Genomic DNA, 1,838 nt, shown 5'->3' with positions numbered 1-1,838 from the left:
GAAGAAGCTTCCAGCTGCACCCAACGCTGAGCATGGCCAAGGGAGGAGGAAGGAAGGAGCTTGAGGTTGAAGCCTTCGGAGCGTCACTGGATCAGGAGATCAATTGCCAGGCACTGCAGCACACAGATGGACGTCCTTCTGGGCTGTCACAGAACTGCTTTGTCCTCTTGCTGCTGAAAGGAGCCAACCAGGACAGGGAATGGATGCACAGGACCTCAACTCTGACCAGCAGGAAAACTCAGGACAATGGAATGTAGTCTGCCAATCTTTTACCAGTTCAGCTGTGCTTTAAGACTCATTGTGAAGCCTTTTAAAATATTTATTTATATATATATATACTATAAGACTACTCAGATATACTGTCAATCATCTCAGAAAGTTCAAGATGGAGTTCATCCACATCCTTCTCCAGCTCCAAGTCATATTGTCCTTCCATTTCCTCTAAGAATTCCGAGATGAACTTTTCAAGGTCATCTTCTTCTACAGCCTTGGTGAGCAGGCTGACCTCCGGCAGGGCTGGAGCAGCAGTCTGGAAAGAAGGAAGACAAAGTCAATGATTGCTCAGGAGATCCTTCCTCTGCAGCGCTTCTCCTTCAGCACTGCTGAGCCTTAACCCAACATGGGGGCCAAGGGGCTCCTGAAGGACGTTAACAGTAAGCCTGACCAGGACAGCACTGACACTTCCTCCCCTCCTTACCAAAGCTGCTATTTTAGCCTTTTTAGCTGGAGGCTCCTCTTCTTCAGTGCTTCTCCGAGGATTCACAGCTGCCACAGCAGAAGGAGAGATCTCAGCAGCCTTCCGCTTCCTTGCTCGCTTCGTGGGGCTGCTGGCTTTGCCATCCCAAGGCTTCTCACACACGTTGCCCTTGGCTACAGGAAGAAGAGAGAGCTGGTACAATTGTGCCTTGAGAGGAGTCCAGGTTGTCCTGTCATTCCCACAGCTCTTCTCCACAGTTAAATACATCTGGCCAGCAAAATTACATTGCTCTTTCCACAAATCTCAGCAATATCTTCCACAGTAAGTGCTTCATACCAACAGTCCGACCAAAGGAACAAAGAAACTGCACAGCTACACCATATTATAACCCAGACAAGGGAAACAGCCATACAGCAGGAGAAAGCAATACATGGTCCCTCTAGAGAAAGGAAAAAGCAGGAGCTACAGACAAGAGTGTGCAACCAGACGCTCGTGCATAGCCCACCACAAAACCCCATAAAATATCATCCCAGGGTTTTATCACACAGGGTAAGTTCTGCAGCTCGGTGGCACTGTGCTGTCCCCTGCGTTGTCAAGCTGAAGGTCTGGCTTGGAAAGGAACACAGTGAAATCCTAAGAGAAAGATAAGCATTTCCACTTTTCCTAGCACTAGCAAAGGCAATCACCCACCAATTGATCGCACTCAAAGGTCCTTTACTTCCGAGGACCACGTCCAGCTCAGACACTCCCATTCATAGTCTGGCTCTGCCTTCCTGAGGCTTGGGCTGAGTTTGTTTCCCTCGGCGAGATTGCTGACGTTGGGCCTGTCAACTCTCCACCCTTCAACCGCTGCGGTCGTGAGAGTGTAAGGGCGAGGCTTAGGCTTTGCAAGCCTGATTAAGCTGACCCATGAAGGGTGGATTTCAGCGACTGCGTAAGCTTCCTGCACTGTTTACCTTTTGATCTTGTTTTCTAGTTAGGCAGCAGCCGGCACATCGCGCAGCCACTTCCTTCTTCAGCTTCTTGGTTGTCTCAGGCTGCAGCTGTCTTCCTGTTATGTCCCTCAAGGCTCTTTTGGGCTTGACTTAGAAGTTTGGTCGTAGCTCTGATCCCAGGGCTAAAAAAGAAATAAAGTAATAAG

The 1,838-nt window shown here is 49.2% G+C and overlaps 1 protein-coding gene across 1 annotated transcript; it reads right to left on the bottom strand.

Annotated features, from left to right (window-relative positions):
* Positions 1-301: 301 nt before the first annotated feature.
* LOC107307917 (zinc finger CCCH domain-containing protein 11A-like) lies at positions 302-1,193 on the bottom strand. The gene is made up of 2 exons (XM_015851410.2): positions 698-1,193; positions 302-529 (listed from the first exon to the last, which is right to left on the bottom strand). The coding sequence occupies exons 1-2, from the start codon at positions 962-964 to the stop codon at positions 347-349; spliced, it is 450 nt and encodes a 149-aa protein (XP_015706896.1). The 5' UTR covers positions 965-1,193; the 3' UTR covers positions 302-346.
* Between the last annotated feature and the right edge of the window lie 645 nt (positions 1,194-1,838).

The sequence above is a fragment of the Coturnix japonica genome, unplaced genomic scaffold (genome assembly GCF_001577835.2).
Source record: "Coturnix japonica isolate 7356 unplaced genomic scaffold, Coturnix japonica 2.1 chrUnrandom2453, whole genome shotgun sequence".
NCBI lineage: Eukaryota > Metazoa > Chordata > Aves > Galliformes > Phasianidae > Coturnix > Coturnix japonica.
The sequence above is the reverse complement of the archived record's forward strand: the minus strand, read 5'-3'. Positions and strand labels throughout refer to the sequence as shown.

Excerpts from the sequence above, each read along its gene's own strand:
- LOC107307917 (XM_015851410.2), bottom strand. The coding sequence starts at position 964 with ATGTATTTAACTGTGGAGAAGAGCTGTGGGAATGACAGGACAACCTGG. Across the intron at positions 530-697 it reads AGGCTAAAATAGCAGCTTTG|ACTGCTGCTCCAGCCCTGCC; the intron begins GTAAGGAGGGGA and ends CCTTCTTTCCAG.